Raw genomic sequence first — 19,913 nt, forward strand, 5'->3', positions numbered from 1 at the left:
CGCTCAATAAAAGGCCACACCTGCCATGAGGCTGTAAAAACTCTGTAACCTAAAACAAATAAGCTGATTTGAATACACGGTGCTCACTGCTATTTATAAAGCCTGAAGTATATCCTCAGAGAATTCCGGGCTGGGAAATTGTGCTCAGTAGCTGCTCTATTTATGCAGATGTCATCAAGCCTCCCTGTGAGCTGGGAGCACCAGAAGAACGTCAGATGAAGAGAAGAAATATCTGTCATAAACAGCTTCCAGTATGTGTGTGTTGCACATCTGAGTCCATTTAATTGGTGCACTGTGTTATTTGTTCTTGCAGATATCTGTCCAGATGTTGGCAATGTTAGGTCATGGTGAGATTTAGAGTACAGCTGCTATTGTGTGTGACAGCAGAAAAAGTGTCTGCTATATATATACAGCATTAATAGTAAACATCCTTGTCATCTTTAAGCCTCAAAGACAAATGGCATATTGCTACACTCACTATTTCCAGAGGGAAATCAATTGTAAAAGACACAACAATACAAATTATTCCTCTGACAATACCTCAGTCGATCAGACTGTAGGAGCCGTGATATTTTTTAATTACGGGTCTGTTTTACCATGATATTGTGGCTGCTATTATCGTTCCACCAACACAGCTACAATACAAATTCAAATAGATAAATATAAAGCAATTTGTGACTAAATGGGTGTCCCAAAAAAACAAATTACCAATAATAATTACAAAGTCAAGGCATTGCTTTTAACATCCTCGATTTTTATCTGTTCAGGCAACCTTAGTAGCCAGTCTGTTATTTTTATTTTTCTTCTGTGAGACAATGTTCTGATCAATATTATGTGTTATTATTATTGAAGAGCAAACGCCAGCGTGGGAGTTATAATTACCAGGCAAATAACTGAATGTTTTTCGGTAAGCACCCACGTCCTCTGTTAGTTCTGCTAGCAGACACATCCATTTCATGTGATTCAGAAAGTACAAGTCTACAATCAGACAGAAATGTTAACACCCACTCTTCAGTAATGGGAGTGATAATATATCCCTTTCGGGCAGCTCATTAAAACCACTGATATGCCATGAATTTAATTAGAATGCCACATTTTTTTCCTTAATACTTATCCTGTCTGGGCGGAATAAGAGTATCTAAAGGTGGATTTTTGCAGTGCATCCACAGTTTTATTATGTATCATTATTATTGTTATCAGACCTAATCTCATGAGCACTGACTAATTGTCAGTTGCCGTGTCTAGTACGTAAAGACATACAACAACATAGTTTCAGAGTCAGTTTATATTTTAGTATCAAGAAAGGGCTGTCCATGGCCTAGAGGTAAGGAGTAGAGCTTGTAACCGGTGGGTCGCAGGTTCGAATCCCAGGACTGACTGCTCAAGGATTAGAGTGCCCCTGAGCAAGGCACCTTGCTCCCCCAGTCCCAGTGCTGTCCACTGCTCTTTCCCTTAATAATGGAATTTTAATTCAATTTAACTTAAAAAATTTGGTAACATTTTATAACAACCATAATTTGTAAATGGCAAACAGATTTATTAATGTTTAATCATAATTTATAAACCGTATATAAGCTATTTAGAATGGTAAATACATAATTTATTAATGCTTAACTAACTAAATCATTTATAAATAGCTAATAGATGGTATATTAATGTAAGTTTATAGTTACTTTACCATTAACAAACAATTAAATTATAATTAATAATTTATTAATAGTTTTAGTTGCACTCATTATTAACAATTTTTAACATCATATTAAGTATTTTTAAACAATTCTTGATTGAATTTAAATCTTTGGACACAAAAAGTTAAATGGCAATATATGGTATCGTGACTCCATTATCAGTATAAAATTGTATCGTGGTGCCTCTGGTGATTCACTCCTCTATCACTACTCATTTATATCACCATGTGGGCAAGTGCTGTCCTGTATTGTGAAGAAAAACTCACAGAACATTTCCTGGAAAGGATTTTGTAAGAAACTTGACAAGACACAAACATACACGTGCAGCACTTTTCCCGCTTTATTCTTTCTATTGAAGGACTGCTTGCATTGTGTTTTTTTTCTGCCTCTCCTTGTCTTGTTTCTGTGACAACGCACACACACACACACACACACACACACACACACACACACAAACTATACAATGACAACTGCTCTTGGTAAACGTTGTCTGGATGAAGTCCCGCCCCCCTGCCTCTAAACACTTTCTTTTCAGCTCTATGGTCGTGTACTGTATGTGTGTTTTGTGTAAAGGGGGTGACATAAAGGAAGTAAGACATGGGTGGGTGAGCGGGGTCCCTTGCATTTTCCGTTCCTGCTCTAAGCTCCGCCCTGCAGCATCTCTGGCTCCTTCCACTTCCTGTCACTGTCGCCAGCGACTGTCCTCTCTAACCAATCAGCAGTCAGATCTTCTACAGATGCTCCACCCACAGACAGGTATGAAACCTCTCGATAGGTTTACACACATATCATGAGTTGAAAGCAGTGCTTCTTTCTGTTTGTGAACCAAGGAAGTGAATTGTCTAAGTATGTGTGTATATATATCTTTGTTTATAGTTCATCAAATGTTTTACTGCATGCTCTCTATGTTTCTATCTGTCTGTCTAACTGACTAGTCACTTCACTATTTCTCTTATTTTACTTACTTTTTAAAGGTGCAGTTTATAATTACTGGCCACATGCTAAAAAACATAGTGGTCTGCATTTATTCTTCGGCAGTGAAATAAAGCAACATAAGACAACACTGTTCAAGATCGTGTGAAGTTAGACATCCAATAAAACTTGCAGAATAGCCACTTTCATAGTGCAGTCCCACAAATGAGCTGCTATATTGCTGAAAAAGATCTGTGCCAGCTTTTCGCCTTAGGGCGTTCATAGTGATTCCGCAAAGACGTGATATTCTGCCCTGAATGAGATGGGAGGAGACGATAGTGACGTGCTAATAGGCTAACAGTTAGCTCTGTAGCAGTACAGTGTGTATGTGCTGCAGCAGGATGTGTTCAGTTAGCGACCGCCGTTTGTTTTCAGCAAGCACCAGAGACTCTGTGCACGGTTAGCGATGCTGGTTTGTTTATTATCAGCAGCGAACACTTTGTGTACCGCTAGCATGCCGGTTTGTTTTAGAGATGTTCCGATACCATTTTTTCCCTCCCGATACCGATTCCGATACTTGTGCTGTGGGTATCGGCCGATACCGAGTACCGATCCGATACCAGTATGTTATAAAAAAAATATCATACTATACCTGCATGACTGTGATATGATTATCATTGTGGTTATTGTGGTCATTCAGAGGCGAAATCCCACATTTTTGACAACAGACAGGGTTTGATCATCCAGGATAATAAATTCCAGGATTTTGTCTGTTATCTTGTTTGCTTTACGCTCTCTGCGGAATTTTTCTCGTTGCTTGAAGGCAGCTTCCAGAGTTTCTTCTTTTTCCCTTTTGTTTTAGAAAATTTGTCGTGCTCTTTAGGGTGACGCGTCTTCATGTGTTTAATTAAATTGCTTGTACTAAAATTAGCAACACTCGTGCCACCCCTTGAGATTTTGCACACGTTACATGTCGCAGTCTTACTGGTGGGAGATTTCAGTGTGAAATATTGCCACACCGCTGACATGATAGTGCTACTTAGCTTAGCTCCAAGCCCTCGCGTCAACCTGCTCCGACACACGTGTGTGTCTGTTGTGTCTGTGTTACGTAATCAATTCCTCCTCGTCCCTCTAAAACAGCAGCTGCAGGTTGCAGCACAGCGGCACTGTTTTAGGAGCTTATTTGATAAATTACGGATCGGTGCCTGGACTCCAGCACTCGCGAATTCCGATGCCAGAATTTTTGGCACTATCGGAGCAATTTCCGATACTGCTATCGAAATCGGAACAACTCTAGTTTGTTTACAATACACGGCGGGCACTGTTCACAGTTAGCGGCGGCGGCTGCAGTTGTTGTGCTGCTGCTGAACAGTGATTGGATGACTGTGTGACCAAGTGGGAGGTGTGTTAGACATCACGCAGAACGTCAAATATCGCGCTTTGCCCTGAAGGCCTATTCATAGTGGTCCCACTTCCAACAGTCCCACCAATTTTCCGCCTCTCTGACTACCTCTGGAGGGGTAAAATTGGTGGGATCATTAGATCCCGGCATCCTGCTTCTGGCACGCTCAGAGTGCAGGTGAGATGTTACAGAGCCTTAAATGCCCACTATGAAAGCGGCTATTCTTTAAACCTCCTCTCTTATGTCATTCTGTTTATATGAAGCTGCTTTGTTTAAATCTGAAGTAACATGCCACATTTGTAGTTTCCTATATTCTGATTGGTTGATTGCCCCATCCTTCACCTTTTCTTGCCTTCTCTGTCCTTGACTCGGTAATATGGGATCATAACCAGAGAGAAACTGCTTTCAACTCATTCTTAAAAAGAATCAGTAAATGTGTTTTCATCACTAGGCACTTGTATATGCACTATGAAGAGGTTAACTCACTAAAAAGTAATGCAACAGTAACAGTTAATTTGCTGTTCACCTTCAGCAAACAAAACAGAGTGGCTCCTGGTTAAATTTAGTCGAGGTAGACTGATTTATAGATTCTGTCAGGGCTAACAAGCCGATCCACAGAGCCAAAAAATGCAATGATTTACTAACACAAGAAAGTGCCTAGTGATGAAAAAACATGTATAAAATACTCAAATTAATTTAATCTTTAATGTATTAATCATAAATTGTTTAAGTTATCATGTTTTGTTTTAGCTGCATTTCAGATGCTAAGTTAACAATGTGCCTTGTACCCTGTGGAGTTCTCATTCAAAACAAGATTATTTTTTTTGCATTTTCATTTTTCATCCAAATACATTGTCTATTCAGCTTCAGGAACATGTTACATCTCTGCCTCTGAAAAACATTTGCAAAGCTGATTTAAATATGCATTGTTTATATCATTGTAGAGCTGTTTTGTCTTCTTGACCTCCTTCATTGGTGCACTGCAAGCTTTATAATTCATTACCTCCATAAAGTGTTGCTGCCTCCTGCAGATTACATAAACCTCTGCTCACGGTGTGCAAGTTGTGTCCCCAAGCACATGCTGCAGAATACCTAATACACTTATTTTCAAAGCATTGCTCTACACTGCCCCAAGTGGTCAAAAACTCCACAGGGTACCTTTAAGATATCATTTATTCATGGTTACACACTACAGTTAAAGCAGGCAGCCTAAAAGCTAGAAGTGCATGGCTTTGTTTAATCCGCTGCAACATCCAGCTTACTAATAATTTCTATTAATGTCTTGATTCACACATGCATACACACAAATACACACTCAATATGCAACAGGAAATGCTGGAATGTGTCCCTAGACAAGAGGAACTGTACTTCTGTTCTGCTTTCTCATTTTCATTTACTCAGTTCCTCTTTGTGTTTCAGTGGTGTGTTTGCAATGTGTGTGTTCAGGATTTGGCAACATTGTTCATGTCTGTGCATGTTTCATCAAAATGGTGTATGCTGGTCTGGTTGATTCTTTGGGGGTGTGTATTTATGTCATATGATATTAACGCTTGCTAATGTCTCATCTACAGAACCGCATGCACGAGTCTCTGAAGCTTTTTGATTCCATCTGTAACAACAAGTGGTTTAACGAAACCTCCATTATCCTCTTCCTCAACAAGAAGGACCTCTTTGAAACCAAGATCAGCAAGTCACCACTGTCCATCTGCTTCAGTGATTACACTGGTACATATCCACACACTTGACAGTGATGTTCTATTACTAGTTGGAACCTGGTCTCACAGGAATCTGTGAAATAGCCACGGATTCGCTTAACTCAAAATCCGTGGAATAGCCACGGAATAACTCAAATTTCCGTGAAACTGACATGGATTTCACTACAATGCAAGTTAATGACTCCATGGATATTTCTTCCTATTGGTTTGTTCCAAGTCACGTGACTTTTAAGGTCCCAGCGGTCAGAACAAAAAACATGGCGGACAGTTCTCTCATTTTTAGTGAAAAAATCAATATTTTGACTTAGTTTCTGCATAAAAATGGATTTTGATCACATTTCTGGCGAGAAATATATGTTTTATTTTCTAAATATTCGCTCAGTGAATGTACATAATCACTTTGTATGTTGGAATAGCCACGGGATATGACTGTCATTAACTTGTATTGTAGCGAAATCCGTGTCAGTTTCACGGATTTAACAATGTCATATACAACATAATATACCACGTATATACTGGTATATTATATACATATACAGTCATGGAAAAAATTATTAGACCATTTTTTTCTTCAATTCATGTTCATTTGAATGCCTGGTACAACTAAAGGTACATTTGTTTGGACAAATATAATGATAACAACAAAAAAAGACATGGTATTCTTAATAATGATTTTGGTTATTATCAAGAAAGCCATGGAAAATGTCTAGATATCAGCTCTTAAATTAAACTCTTTTCAGCTATTTTTGTTGTTATCATTATATTTGTCCAAACAATTGTACCTTTAGTTGTACCAGGCATTAAAATGAGCAAGAAATTGAAGAAAACAAGGGTGGTCTAATAATTTTTTCCTTGACTGTATATATAATACTTGCTCATGTTACACATTACAGGACTGTCAAGACTTATGCTTATGTAGCCAGTTATCATCTACGTAATTGTGGTGCGTGTGCCTGTGTGCATGAAAAGAAATTACGAGTTTTTAAAAAACATGATCAAACACTAATTTGATTTTATTAAATCGTTGTATATATATGTATATGTATATATATGTATATGTATATATATATATATATATATATATATATATATATATATATATATATATATATCATTAGAATGCAAAGGAGTTCAATTAAAAAGTACAGTTGTCGTGATGAAAGGTTTTGTGAGCAAGGATGAGTGGAGAGGAGCTCAAATAGACTGAATGGTTCAATGCAACAGAAAGGGCCCATAGGCTCAGACTCTGAAACAAACAAAGATGGGAGTCAAAGTCGTAAATGAGTGAAACAATTCATTAAATCAGGCGTGTTACCAGAAGTCCAAAAGAGGAGCTGGAGTGTAGTAGATACAAGAGAAAATGAGAGATAAGACAACAAGGGGGGGGGGGGGGGGGGGGGCAAGAACAGAACGTGAGAAAGCCAGAGAGAGCAAGAGTGTGAGAAAATGAGACAAAGCAAGACTGTGGGAAAGCAAGATGGAGAGAGACCAAAACAGCAAGACTGTGAGAAAGAGAGAATTAGGATTCCAAACCTGTTTCTTCTCCTCTTCATCTCTTCTCTTTAGCCTTTTCCATGGCCAGACTTTGTGCCTATTCTGATGAAGCTGCCGCTGAAGCAGACAGACAGAGCACAGTGCTGCTAATGGCTGAGAGCCGAGTAGATGTTAGTGATACTTTGAGCAAAAATGACTCCAATCACTGAGATCACACTCATTCCAACAGCATTATAACAAATTAAAGCACTTGATTAACTCCACTGCATGCCAGATGCTCACATTGCAAGCAGATCTAACTCTCACAGTTAATCATGGACTTGAACTAAAAGGCCATACTGTATATTTGGCTCATCTGTTAAATCAATCAGTATACGGTATGAGAAGTGGTTCTTAGGAACTCATATCTGTTACTGTCATGAACTTCTGCATGAAGACTGTGATGCATTGATAACATTCAGAAACTGGCAGACTTTGCCAGCAGTACCAACACATAACATTTTCCAACACATTTTATTTGTCAGCCCAAAATCACCTTTTGTATTTTGTGTGGAAAAAGTTGCCCATGTATCATATTTATTAAAGCTTGGCTAGCAGTCAGCACGGCACAGTACACCTCAGCAGAATGTGTGCTGAGCTAGAAAGTCAAAGGTTATGTTTTTATAAAATATCCGAAAATAGTGCTGAGCAGGGGATTGCTCAGCGATATAAAGGTTCAGATGACAACAGCTTTTAAGTCTTCACCTGACTGCCATGATAAGTCATCTCTCTCTCTCTTCTGTGCCACTCTCTCCTCAGGTCCAGACACGTACTTGGAGGGAATAGACTACATTAAGGGTCAGTACGAGAGCAAGAACAAGTCACCCAGCAAAGAGGTCTACTCCCATGTGACCTGCGCTACGGACACCAACAACATCCAGTTTGTCTTTGATGCTGTCACTGATGTCATCATAGCAAATAACCTGCGGGGGTGTGGCCTGTACTGATGATTCTATGACATGTTAGCCAATGAATGACGGATGCTTGATTTGTGTTTATGTAGGAGCAGTTTGTACCAAACAGGATATGTGGCCCATTTCAGTGATGATAGCCAGTCAACTGAGGGGCGACATCTCCATGCTGCTTTACTCTACGGCTGGCCATTGGTCCAGTCTGACTCTTAAGTAATGCATTGCTTGGGTGGTTGGTTGGTTGGTTGGTTGAGACTTCTTTTAATGTATTTGCCTTTTTACTTCCTCCTAAAGAAACACCAACAGCAAATTCCCTTTAAATTTGTGGATTGTGGCAAAATTATGTATAATTTGTTTTGTTTTTTTCATTCCCGGACAGTTTCAGAGTGCAATTAACCCATGCAGTAACATGAATATGAACAGCTGTACAGAAGCAAATGCAACTCAAGATAGAACAAGCAAGCTAACATTATTTACTAGTCCAACAGCAAAAATTTCAGCTCAGTGTCTGTCTTGGTAAGCCAGTCCGAGATTTACCCTCGTTGGACAGCCTCGTGCTCAGTCACTTTTCTCTTCTTATTTTCCAGCCTGTTCTCCCGTCAAAAATGTCAAGATAGATCGTGTGTACAGGCAGCAAAAAACGAGCTATGTCTGTATTTCACCGGCCGCTGATGCATCCTTGCTGACGTAGTAGTGATTGACAGCCGAGCTAAATTTAAAAGGGTGAATTCCCGCATTCAGTTGGGGTGGTGGATGGGTCGAACAAATGGTGGACTTTCACCCAGGAGAGGCGGGGTTTGCGTCTCGTGTGAAAACAAAAGAAAACCATTTTTCAACTTTGGTTACATTGTTTATGTAAGTTAGGTGAATCATGTTTTTGAACGTAAGTTACATTTTTTGCGTAACTTGCTGCAGTCACGTGACCCTTGTAATTACTTCAATTCCAGCATTTACATACATTTATTTACTGTTTAAAGTGTCTTTTAAAACACCTTACCAGGAAGTTTTTTTGCCCTAAACCTAGATCACTGGTTTTACAACATTAATTGATTGAAACTGCAGCCTTTTACAACCACGGACCGTACATGTGTGCTATTTTTACGTAGCCAGCCGTAAAAGCTCCACCAGTCCAAAGCTCATGTGCTAGCGGTATAAACACCAACACTCCCCTGGTGCAGCCCTGGCAGCACGGCATGGCTAACTGAGCTAGCTGACCGCAGCTAATGTACACTTTGCAACAAATGGTGGTTACAATTACTGTAGCAACAAGTAAAGCTTTCTGTCCACCAGGAAAATCGTAAAACAGTCTCTGCAGAGCAGCTAGAGGACAATCCAGGGAAAGTCTAAATCAGTTTTTGCCATAAAATATGATCCAGTTTCACCGAAATCAGTGACATACGTGATGGTGTGTTAGTGCCATAGATCCACTTCTAGATCCTACCCACCAATAATAGTTACACAATGTAAGCACGGGCTTTTGGGGCACATTTCACCTTCTTACAAATCAGTCATTTAAAGGTAAAATTGTTACATTAAGTTGTTTTAATTGTACTGAAACTAGAAATCTTTTGCCTGCCTGCTGTTGAAGTATTGCATAATAGCTACAGTCAACTCTTAAGGGGTACCAGGTTCCTGTTTGTAGCTGCAGTAGTGCCTTACTCAAAGAACTAGACAGATTGTTAATTAAATGCCAGGGTTCCTCAGCCTTCTGACAAACTGGTATAATAGGAATCACTCCTCTACCCCAAAGTATTTCTAATCATTCTCTTTGCTTCACACCTGTGCCTTAGCCACATGAAGAGCCATGTGAAACTGTATATATAAGTATGTTGTTTAACTTAACAGGGTCAAGTTCAGTTGACTCTTAGTTTAGTCTGAAAGACTTTATTATGTGCTTAAGATATTGAACTGTTGACAAGGTTATGTCCTGCGAAGAAGAAATGTATCACCAAAATATTGCTTTTCTAAAAATTTTGTGCAAAATTGCTTTTTTTTTTGCACGCCTCCATTATTTTGTACTTGTTGTGTAAGTCGTTTTATTTTGTTTTCTGATGACAGTCCTGCTCTGAGGTATGTGCTGCGCTGCATAGTGTCTGTTCAGATGTTAAGTCAATCTTTCCATTTTTTAATTTCATGGCAGATACTCAATGATGTGAGAGAGAGCAGGGGAATAGTTACTAACAGGGACATTTCAAAATAAGACGTGATAATTTAAGTTGCAATTATTTACTGAAAAAAGTCAAATTATATTATTATTTTCTTCCTTTTATCATAGTCATTTTGTTTAGTCGTCATACAGCCCCGATTCCAAAAAGGTTTAAATGCTGAATAAAACAGTTTGATCATTTTCTGAAAACTGTACAGACACAACATATTTAATGTTCAAACTGATAGAATATATTGTTTATTAATATACACTCATTTTTTAATTTGATGCCTGCAACACACTCAGTCAGCATTTAAGAGCTGAGGACATTAATTGTTCTAATACGTCTAGATATAATAATGATAATGATGAATAATGATTATTCAGCAGTTTAATATTGCCCATTTTGAAGGTCCATATTAAACAGCATGACTCCATGTTAACATTTAACAAGTAGGAAAAATTAAAAACACATTCAGCCTGTTGTGTCCACCACTGGCTTTAGAGAAGCATCAAAACAACCTCATGACACTGTCAATACAGCAAAGCCTCACTTATTAAAAACCTGGGGAAGGAGAGGGATTATCAGAGAGGACTGCTCAGAATATTTAATGTAATGAGACCAAGAGCAATCCCACTTATTAAACATGACTGTTGTTAGGTTGACTTGTTCAGGTTATAAAGGCCCAGTACGTCTAATTTAAAGCCTCTATGTGCAGGATTTGAACATTTCAGGCAATGATGACTCAAAGTGGTAGTTAAAAATAAAAAAAGCATTGTAGTAACAGCCTCAGTGAATGATTACTGAATAATGAAGTAACGCTTAATTTTTGCGAGGTAAAACACCCACGGTGCCTTGATGTTTGACCTAATGTTTGTACACATGTTGTAAAGGGGAGAATCCCTTTACAAACATGCCCAATTTATGCTAATGTCATGCAGGTTTAGGCAAAACCATGCAGTTTAGAATAGAATATCATTTCTTTATTGTCATTGTCACGTGTACAACAAAATGAAGTGCATTATTGTCAATGCAAGATTAAAAATAAAAAAGCTAAATGTATAAATAATACATAATAGGCATATAATATATATATTGATATATAAGTTATTGTGTGCACTGCACATCTTTTGTATTTGTCTTTTACGAAATGATGCGCTTAAAAATTTCTGCATACTTTCTGCGTCCTTAAACAGTCTTGAAATTGCATAAATTGGGTATGACTGAAAACCTGAGACTCATTTTTTTTTTAACTTGACCTCAATGTATAAAATGACCTGTTGTGACCTCTAAGATAATCACAACCTTATGAAACTTAACAACCACAAACTTAATACCTTGTAATTTCAGAGGATATACAGCTTTCCTAGGCAAATGTTCAGTTCGTGAGTTAACTCTCCTGTTATGTTCATTTTTTCCGGAACAGCAATAACCCGGGGCATGTTTAATTATCCAAGTGTCAGAAACTTAAAAAATCCCAATAAAAGTTGTTTATATTTCATTAATAACTTCATTTCTAACCATTTCAATCTATATTTAGTGCAAGTGTGTTCTTTACCCCTCATAGATCATGGTTCAATGAGGATAATTCACTCTTTTTTCATAAAAAAAAAACTTAAACTTTAAAACTTTAAAACTTTTTTATGTATATTGGACCTACATATAAAATACAATGGTTTGACATTAAAATTGATCTTTTTAAAGTTTTATTTTTCTATTTATACATATATAATTAATAATTAATATAATTAATTTGACCTGCAACATAAGAGGAGGGTTAAATAAATGTTTTACAAAAAACTTTTTTTTTTTTTAAAGTTACATTTGGTATCAAATCTGTGTGACAAGTAGTATAAACCCTCAAATACTGTTGATCTTTTTATGAAACGTATGAAATATACATTTATTCTCCAGTTCACAAAGAGGAGGTTGCTATTATTTATTCAGCCACCATCTTTCATCCCTGAGGATGTCACCTCTGCTCATATTTTAGGATTGATTTTTTTTCAAGCTCTCATGTTGCAGTATTCATGGGTCCACTATAGAATCACTTTAAATGAAGAGCTACATCACATATCTTTCTGACTCAAGCACACATTTCCAGATAATGCTTCAAAGGAAGCATTGATTTTATAGGGCCCTGGGGCTCCATTGTATTGGGCTGCACACTGTAATATCCCCATTCTCCACCTCTCCGTCTTAATAAGCAAGAGGTGAGCTTTGAAGGATTGTGTGCTGGTGAACACATAGCATCCTCCGGGACTACAATGTCAACCTTGTGACTATAGTTTCAGCCTCAATCTTTGCTTTCTGCTGACCAAGTTCCATTTCTGCTGGATAGTACTTGTCCCAGAGCTGCTCTAGGATTGAGCTTTGATGTAATACACAGCTTAGTAGGAATGAAAAATTGTGCGTGCAATGTGTTAAAACAGTACCAATTTAAGGCCAAACAGATGCATATAATACCAGGAAAATCCCCCTCTCTGTTTATAAGCAACAGTTTGCAAGAGTATATAGAGGCTGAGCTCTGTTTGTCCGTGGGACTTGGTTGAGTTGACTGAGCTGAGTGTTTACAGCTTTACTGGTACGAGTGCTCTCTGGCAAACAGACGTACACAACGTCTTGATTTATTTATGAGCAGGGCATTTGCTTCATTCCACTCTTCACTCCACACTTAACAGAGAGGGTGTGGCTTCACTCGCTGCTCAAAGATAGGATTTTTCTAAACAGGTAGATGACATCATCAGCTCTTCCAACCACATCTGTGCCAACATTTCCTAATTAGAGAGCTGCCTGAGGCTGTTGATCAGCCTGCTTTGTGTGTGTGTGTGTGTGTGTGTGTGTGTGTGTGTGTGTGTGTGTGTGTGTGTCTGTGTGTGTCTGTGTTTTTCTGTCTGTGCGTTACTGTCTGTCTGTGTATCTTGTGTGCATTTGTGTGTGTTTACCCATTGTATATAGTTACCTACATGTGTGTCTGTTGATAGTACAGGAAAGGTCAGCGTGTGTGTGTGTACGTGTGTGTGAGTTTGTGTGTGTGTGTGTGTGCGTGTGTGTGCGTGCGCGCGCGTGCGTGCATGCGCACGTGTGTGTGATGTGTGAGACAACCCTGGCCCATCGGGGGTTGTGGTGGAGTCAGTACCTGTGGATTAATTACCCAGAGGGCACCAGTCTACCCTTTCCAAACACAGGCCCTCCACACACACACACACACACACACTAAAGGCACAAACACACCCATGAGACTACAAAATGTCACCTCACTTGCCCGTGCCAGATAATAGCACCATATCCAACCAAAGAGCCTCAGATGTGTTTGACTCTTTTGCCAAACATGCAGCCTGCTGCTCAGGGCTTTTACTTCCTAATATTCTCCTCTGAATTATTACAGATATTGCAACCCAGATTCCTAAAACAGAGTGCAATGATTTGCAAATCCTTTGCGACCTAGTTGAATACAGTACGAATATATATCCATATTCAGTGCTCTAAGTGGGAAGTGTTGTTTTTGTAAATACACGGTCGCCCAAAAATTTGGAATAATTTTGTTTTCAGACACAATCCCCTGTTAATTGTGGTTTCATTTTCATTGTAATATGTTTTGAAGAGACTGATTAATAAAGTTTTGAGAAGACATACACTTTATCTGTCAAGAATAAATCAATCATTTCATGGGAAGAGGAAAAAAATATTTTATTGCAACTTTATGGGCGACCGTTTACATGCACTCATTTTAAATTTGATGCATTTTTTTTTTTTTTTACAGAGCATCCCCACTTTGGAATCAGGGATGTTCTAAGTGTGAAAGTAATACAGTCCTTCTGCATCATTTTAGAGATATGTATTCTCATTAATGCATTTGTATGATTTTAAAGAAAATGTTTACAGCGCAGTTTATGTGATATCCTACAAAATAACCGTGCCATATGGATTCCACCTCCTCCTACAAGTCTGCCAGGCCATCATATGTAATTTCATATTACATTATTCATGTTCAAACATATTAATTATGCATTTGCTTGAAGTTACTTGCAACAACACTGAATATCTTCTATCTGTTGTACCATGCTGGAATCAGTCATTGTTGTTGTTGTTACCCGTCAATGGTAACTTTCTTAAATAATTTTAACACTTCAATGCCATTTTAGGAATATAAACTCACATGTTTTAAATGATAAAAAGACAACACTTTCTATATATACTCTGTTTCGGGGTGGGGGGGGTTATTAGACTCTTGGATACATCAATAATTGACATTGATTTTCATCAAAACCAAATAAATACTTCACATGGCGATGTGCTTGCATATGTGCTTGATGCTTAAATTTGGGAGAATTTTTACTGTAGTATACGGAAAAGACAAAACAAACACTATACTTATAGCAGAAGCATAATTTAATTACAGACACTATCCAGCCCTGCCACTGTAAGTGTGTTTAATTCAGCATTCATAGCATGATTGATTTTGTTGAGCATCATCTTCACCTAATGCAGAGCAGGATGCTGTTGAGACGTCCCTAGTCTTTATCATTTTTTATACATTTATGTCCCTATTTTAATGCCTGTGAGCCTTGCAGTAGACATGAGCTGTGGAACAATGAGCTGTGAAATTTTCCTCCACAGTAAGTTAGCAAGCTCCAGTTCACATCGAGCTGAAAAGAGATGCCTACATTTGTATTTGCCCTTGGGGTGGCAGTGGCAGCATACTCGCTTTGTCTTCCAACTTCTTTGATGCCTGTGTTAACCTCAGGCGGCACACAGAACAGGATGTGCCCATGTTTCTGCTGTTTCTGCTCTGCACAAATGCATTTTAAAGTGAATTTAAAGGACCATAACTTTAATTTTGCTCATTTACATCAATTCCTATAAAATCATATACAGGATACTTTAATGAGTACCTTAGTCATTTTAGGGATGCACAATATACAGTAATGGAAAAAATTATTAGTCATGGAAAAAATTATTAGACCACCCTTTTTTTTCTTCAATTTCTTGTTCATTTTGTTCATGAAAACAACAAAAATAGCCACTTTCCATGGTTTTCTTGATAATGATTTTAGTTATTATGAATAAAACCATGGATCATGTATATATATATATATATATATATATATATATATATATATATATATATATACACACATATATATATACACACATATATATATATATATATATATATATATATATATATATATCATGTATCCCTCCATGCTGGTATAGTATAGTAGTCTACCCATATACAGAAACCCATTTCCTAACAAAGTTGGGATGCTCTGTAAAACATGAATAAGAACAGAATGCTTTAAAAAAATATCAATTTGAATATAACATGTATTGAATTTGCACAGTTTTCAGTAGAATATACTGTTACTGTTACAAAGAATTATCAGATTATAAAATTCCATTTTATTTACAACATCCCAACGTTTCTGGTAACAAGGTTGTAGTAAATGCACTGTGTTATTAAAAGTAAATTGAAAAATTAAATACATTTAATCCAAACACAATATTGCGGTATAAAAGTGTGAAATCAGATTGGAGAATAGAAAAAGAAATAGAGAAAGAGGAGACAAGTTGGATTTTAGTTGTGCTGAATCTCTCTAATAGCTCTAAAGCTAAAAGGTGAAGACATGAAGACAGAACTGAGGTTTCCCTCAGAGAGCAACAATGAGGGGATATGTGTGTGCGTGTGTGTGTTTGTGTGTGTGCGCACATCGGCATGTATGTGTATGTTTGCCCTTTCCACAGCCTGTCAGTACTCTTGATGAATTACCAATAAAGCCCAAACAACCAGTAAGAAATAACATCAGCTGGCGGAAAGCAAAGAATAATGGACTCCTATAGGCTGCAAAGAAGGAGAGATTTGAAGATAATGTAGTCTGAGGTCATGCTAGAGAGGGTTTATGGGTTTATGTGTCTTTTTCCCTCTCTTTTTTTTGGTGGATGAGTCTGATATGAATAATCCAATCAGTGGTTCATTCAGGGAACAAAGGGCCGAGGTGGTGGGGGCAGCAGGTGGCGGCACAAAAGAAAGGCCATAACAACATAAACAATATCTGAAATCTGTCAATAGGGCTGTTTCCACTACCGGGTAATAGCCGGACAATATCCAGAATGAGGCGGGTCTCACTCGCCGAAACGCCCCTAATTTGAATACGAGCCGTCCAGAGCCGGCTTTTGTCGGAATTTTTTCGTCCCTGTTGAAGAGCAGGGTCTTTTTTCTCCCCTGAAACAGCCTGGTTACTGATTGGATAGATTGCTAAGCGGGATGTCACGTAGTACTCTACATAACAACAACACACGACATTTGTAAAAGCCGGCGAAGCAGTGTTCCCAACTTAACAACTTTGTTGCTATATTTAGCGACTTTTCAGACCCCCTTAGTGACCATTTTTCGAAAAAGCGACTGGCGACAAATCCAGCGACTTTTTCTGGGGTTATTGGAGACTTCTTCATTACTATTCTTAACAAGCAGCAGGGGCTGGTGGCTCTTCTTAATGAGCCGCCGGCCCCCACTGCTCATTAAGAAGAGTGAGATCGAGTCAAAGCAGCACACATTGGCATTATTCACAATTACTACGGCAACTTTTTAGACCCCCTTAGTGACTATTTTTCAAGAAAGCGACTGGAGACAAATCCAGCGACTCCTTCTTACTCTTCTTAACGAGCCGCTAACAAGCCAGAGGCTGACTTGTTAAGAGGAGCCTCCGTTAGCAGTTAGCTACAGTTAGCTCTGTAGCAGTACAGTGTGTATGTGCTGCTGTTACAGGAGGTGTTCACTTAGTGATCTCTGTTTGTTTACAACAAGCACCTGACACACTGTGCACAGTTAGTGATGCCGTTAATTCACAATCACTATGTTTATGATCAGCAGAGTCTAGCATAATTAGCCATGCTGCTTTCAGCTGCTGACGTTGTGCACAGTTAGCAACGGCGAAAACCATACGTCACCTCCAGATACTTTTCCGGTGGCCACTTTCCCCCCTAGTGGAAACACAGCCAATGGTGCCAAAAGATTCTGACTGAAGTTTGATCACGTTAGATTTATTGAGGTCCTGTGGTGTAAAAAATTAGAGGTAAATTGTTGCCTGTAAATTGCTTTTTGCAGCTTATGATATGTTCAGTTCCCACTAGATAAAATGAGCACTTAAGCCTCTGCAGAGCCGGGGAGATACTGCTCTGCTGCTGGACTGGGAGAGGATTCAAACACGCCGCAGGGCACACGATCATAATGAACTTGTGCGGAATTAAGGAGTGAGAGTATGAGCTGGTAAACATCTCTGTGCTCGACATACTATCAACTCTTACTGCTGCAGCTCTTTTAGCTTTTAGATCATTTCCCCCTCTGTGTCAATACCAACCAACACCTGTCTATACTGTACAGCTGAACCTGTTTGTGTGTGTGTGGTGTATTTTACTGATCACTGTAAGTAAAATATATCTGCTGTATCTCCCTCACTGCTGTGATAATTTATTGAAAGTTGTATTTATACAGAAGAGAAATGACAATAAAGCACCACATGAGTAATTTGATACGCGTGATTATTGTTCTGACCTTATTATTTTGTGTTGGTCCTGTGTGTGTTTGAATATTTCAATGGAAATACTGAGGATGTTTGTGATTTTTTTCTCTCCTTCCGTCTCACTTTTCCTAAACTGTGATTATTTATTGTAAATGTTGGAATGAACTTACTGCACAGGCCCACTTTGTAAACTGCAACTTTTTCTTGTTTTTATGTGTGTGGGAGACAAAGAAATCATTCCTCAGTCAGCATCTTTGACTGAATGCATATGTATATATATGTCCACTATTGAAAGATGCACAAGCAGTATTTGTGCAGAAAATATTTAGTCTCCCCTGACGTCTCTATTTCTTCTTTCTTCCCTCTTTTGTTAAGGTTTTAATTGGAAGAGAGAGAGACTGATTGTTTTCTTTCTCTTTCTGTGTGCAAAAGTTTTGCCTCTTAACTCGGACCATAACAATATTCTTTCCCCCAGTCTTCACTTTGTCTTGATGGTAACTAACTTTTTACCTTCTTTTTTCTTTCCTCTTTTATCATTATCCATTCCCTTCTTCGTCCTGTCGACTCTCTTCCCCCATCTCTGTCATCCTTTCCCCCATCTCCTCTTTTTTTCTGTCTCTCCATCTTCTTCTTTCCTGCTGTGCAGAATCGCATGCACGAGTCTCTGATGCTGTTCGACTCTATCTGCAACAACAAGTTCTTCATCGACACCTCCATCATCCTCTTCCTCAACAAGAAGGATCTGTTTGCAGAGAAGATCAAGAAGTCTGCGCTCAGCATCTGCTTCCCCGAATACACAGGTAGAAAAAAGGCATAAGCAAAACAATTCTCAGTTTTCCTGAGCTGGAGGTGAGAAACAGCAGCTCTCAAAACACAGAAGCAGCAACGAAACTTGACAGGTGCACAAAATTGATTTCTTAGAGTACACAGAAAGCTGCAGCCCGTTGGAACTGAATCCAATTACGCAAGACAGAAAAAGAGCCTGATATACCAAGAATTGACTGATCAATTTGTTAGGGTATAAAAATGAGAAAAACATGACCGAAACACAGCTGTAACATTTTTAACTTTGCCCACATTACTGAGGAAAGAGCTTTAGTCTTGAAAATGTATCTTTAGAGCAGTTTTCTGGTTTCTTTTTTCACGTTCTTATTGAATGTTCAATTAGAAGATTGATAGAGCTCTCAGTGGTGTCTTTGTGTTAAAAATGTAGCTGGAGCCAGCACCCAGTTAGCCTTGCTTAGCATAAAGACTGGGAACAGAGTGGAAGAGCTGTCATGGCTCTGTTCACAGATGACAGAATACACCTATGGCACAAATTAACTTACTATGTTTATTTATTCTGTACAAAAACCAAGGTAAAGAAAAAACAGTCCAAGAAATAACCCCCGTAAAAAAGCAACTTGTCAATTTGCCAATGCTCCGTTTTTTTGGTCGTCAATCAATAAACAAGATATAATGTGTTCGTTTAATGGTGTCAGACAGAGCGAGGCTAGCTGGTAGCTTATCATTTCAGTCAAATCTGTGCTTTTTTTGTCCCCAGGACAGAGACAGAGCACACTTAACCCCCTACAAACAATCAGTCTCCTTCCATTGACATTGTATTGAAAGAAGGAGCCTCTTTCACAATTTTATTCGCCAGCAAAAAACAGGAAAAAGTTCAAAAGCTACAAACTACTTTGTGGTCAAATGTACTTAAAGGTTAGAGAACCTAGACCTGTCAACCAAAAAAATATACTGACTTGAGACATAAGCAGTTACTATGAAGAAAACGGTGTGATCCTGAAATATTTAATGTTAACTTTTACACAACCATGGGCTGAAATGCTTACAAAATGTCTGCTTTACCTTTCATTTAATTATTTTAGCACTCTATGTCTACCAGAAAGCTCAAGTTTTTCTGTTCGCAAGCTAATGTTAGCTATAGGTTAGCAAGCTAATGTTATATGTTAGCAGGCTATTGCTGGATATTAGCAGGCTAATGTTAGCTATATGTTAGCAGGCTAATGTTAGCTATATGTTAGCAGGCTATTGTTAGGTATATGTTAGCAGGCTAATGTTAGATATATGTTAGCAAGCTAA

General features: G+C 38.4%; 1 protein-coding gene across 3 annotated transcripts in view; it reads left to right on the forward strand.

Annotated features, from left to right (window-relative positions):
• Positions 1-19,913, forward strand: part of LOC131972876 (guanine nucleotide-binding protein G(o) subunit alpha) — a 150,141-nt gene that overhangs the window by 123,447 nt on the left and 6,781 nt on the right. For 2 of the 3 annotated variants that reach the window (XM_059334653.1, XM_059334654.1), the window contains one exon: positions 18,478-18,631. In XM_059334653.1, the coding sequence (XP_059190636.1) occupies positions 18,478-18,631 (154 nt within the window). Of the gene's footprint in view, positions 1-5,573; positions 5,728-8,009; positions 11,726-18,477; positions 18,632-19,913 lie in introns of those variants that run through there. The other variant, XM_059334655.1, reaches the window with a different exon arrangement.

The sequence above is a fragment of the Centropristis striata genome, chromosome 6, assembly GCF_030273125.1.
Source record: "Centropristis striata isolate RG_2023a ecotype Rhode Island chromosome 6, C.striata_1.0, whole genome shotgun sequence".
NCBI lineage: Eukaryota > Metazoa > Chordata > Actinopteri > Perciformes > Serranidae > Centropristis > Centropristis striata.